Genomic DNA, 2,095 nt, shown 5'->3' with positions numbered 1-2,095 from the left:
GCCTTGTTGAACCTCATGAGGTTCACACAGCTGAGCCAAATCCTGCCTGCACTTACTCATTCACAGCATTTCTTTCTTGTTGCTTTAAGAAATTTTTTCAATGATAATCTGAGAATTTCAAAACACAAATAGTCATTCAAACCTGTCTTTTTGTTCTTGTATCAGCTTTGCAAATGGAAAAGATGCGGCACAAGGACAGGGAAGAGCAAAGAGCTTACAAAGGTGTGCAGCTGACCTGTGGGACCACAGAGAACTGAAAGCACCTGAAAGAACAAATTATCAATACATAGTTATTGCTACCATTTCATTTTTTGGTCTTGTCTTTATATAGGAGGCAGTGCAAGATTTGGTCTCAGCACTGAAGGTGGAGGCAGGAGTAGTGATCCCAGCAATCCTGTCTTTAAAGCATGAAGCCCAAGGGTTGATCACTCAATGGCTTCTTCAGCATGGCAGGACTGTGTTAACTGAGCTTGTTGCTACTGAAGACCTTTCAAAAGAAGAAACACTCAGGGACCTTCTTATGATTGCAAAAGCACTAATTAAAATTTGCAAGGATTCACAATATCACATCTTCTACACAGATGTTTTGATTGCAAACGGTGAGTTCCCATGGCTGATGAGACTAAGGGAATGAGAAATAAATTAAAAGAAAGTGAATGTTAACTGGCAAGCGTATTGTTGTGTAGTACTTTTCAAGAGAAAGGTTTGCAAATATTTTGGGAAAGGGTATGAAGTAATTAATATCCTTAGATGTGGGCTGTGGACAGGCTACCTAAATCCTGCTTTAATAAGTTTTCTTGATGTCTCTTTCTCCACATGGAATGGGTTATATTGCTTGTACTGGTGTTAACCAACAGGATGGTACGAAGAGGCCCTCGCTCACCTTCAGGAGGCGTGTGGCCACTGTCTCACTGATGACTTTGCTAGTGCAAGACTAGCTGTGCTGCAGCTGAAGAAAAACATGCCAGTGGCAGCTCGCTCATTCAGCATCCTGGCTAAGAAAGATGAAAGGGAGTTGGGGTTTCTCCTGAACTTCGTAGACGCTAAGCAACAGCAGCATCTCTCTCAGGTACAATCACTTTTTTCATGCCACATCTGTGGATAAAAATAGGAAGAAAAATGAGGTTGCAGAGATTTTCCCTGCCTTGTCTTGAACAGAGAAGTGACCATTTACCAGATGAACAAGGAACAAATCGGTTTCTTCCTCCAGCCTTCCCTTCAGCCAGATTAGGGAGCTGAATCCAAACTTCTTTCATTGCAGTAACCTCTAATAATTCATCATACCACTTCTAACCACTTGGGGGAATTTCTTGTTGGTCTCCCTAGCATGAGACATGTTTAATCCCAACACTAAGATGCAGGGGGTATGAGGGGCAGCAGCTAGAGATTTAACAAGGTCATTGCTAGTATTGTATTCTGTATGAGTTACGTGGTGCTCATAGCTGGCTTCCAGGGAAGGGGAATTCATGTCTTGTTCATTTTCTTGATGAAACTGAATGTTCCGATTCAGTCACATTAAATGCTTCAATCCTTTTTGGTCTTTTGTGTAACATTTAGAAATTGAAATATATTCACATTTTTATAAAATTACTATCTTTTGAGGTTGGTATTGGTTTTCCTAGCTAAAACTGTTTGACACAAAAATGGCACATTGCTCTAGTCCACCCAAGTATGTATTTTTCAGTATTTCTTTCAAGTTTCTCCCCCAAAGTGCATCCAGCTTCAAGAAAGCATTTTCAATGATAAGACAGGACAAGGTCAGATTGATGGTGAGGAGTTTTAACATTCACTCAAGCATCTGCAATTCAGATTACCCAGAAGCTCCGTGTTCTGAGAATCAGTTTGCTTCCTTTTATTCAATTTGTAGACTGTGTGCACCCTGGTGAGAAGCTATATTGTTATGCTTTCTCCCAGGTTATAAAACAAACAACATGCTGATATACTTAATGCATCTTGAGAGGAGTACTTTGTTTGTATTTAGCAAAACAGCAGGAAGATATAAGTAAACAAGGATTAATTTACCAGTCCCTAGATATACCCCATTACAGAGGAAAGAGCCCCTCTCTTCTGAATAATGTAAAAAGTTCAGTCTTAT

General features: G+C 40.1%; 1 protein-coding gene across 1 annotated transcript in view; it reads left to right on the top strand.

The window, feature by feature from the left end:
- Nucleotides 1-331: 331 nt before the first annotated feature.
- The window catches only part of LOC104627695 (tetratricopeptide repeat protein 34-like), a gene marked incomplete at its 5' end in the record, with an annotated part of 6,473 nt that continues 4,709 nt past the window's right edge, over nucleotides 332-2,095 (top strand). Inside the window, 2 exons of the mRNA XM_010296030.1 lie at nucleotides 332-599; nucleotides 858-1,069. Of these exons, the coding sequence (XP_010294332.1) occupies nucleotides 332-599; nucleotides 858-1,069 (480 nt within the window). The remainder of the gene's footprint in view (nucleotides 600-857; nucleotides 1,070-2,095) is intronic.

The sequence above is a fragment of the Phaethon lepturus genome, unplaced genomic scaffold, assembly GCF_000687285.1.
Source record: "Phaethon lepturus isolate BGI_N335 unplaced genomic scaffold, ASM68728v1 scaffold44451, whole genome shotgun sequence".
Lineage (NCBI taxonomy): Eukaryota > Metazoa > Chordata > Aves > Phaethontiformes > Phaethontidae > Phaethon > Phaethon lepturus.
The sequence above is the reverse complement of the archived record's forward strand: the minus strand, read 5'-3'. Positions and strand labels throughout refer to the sequence as shown.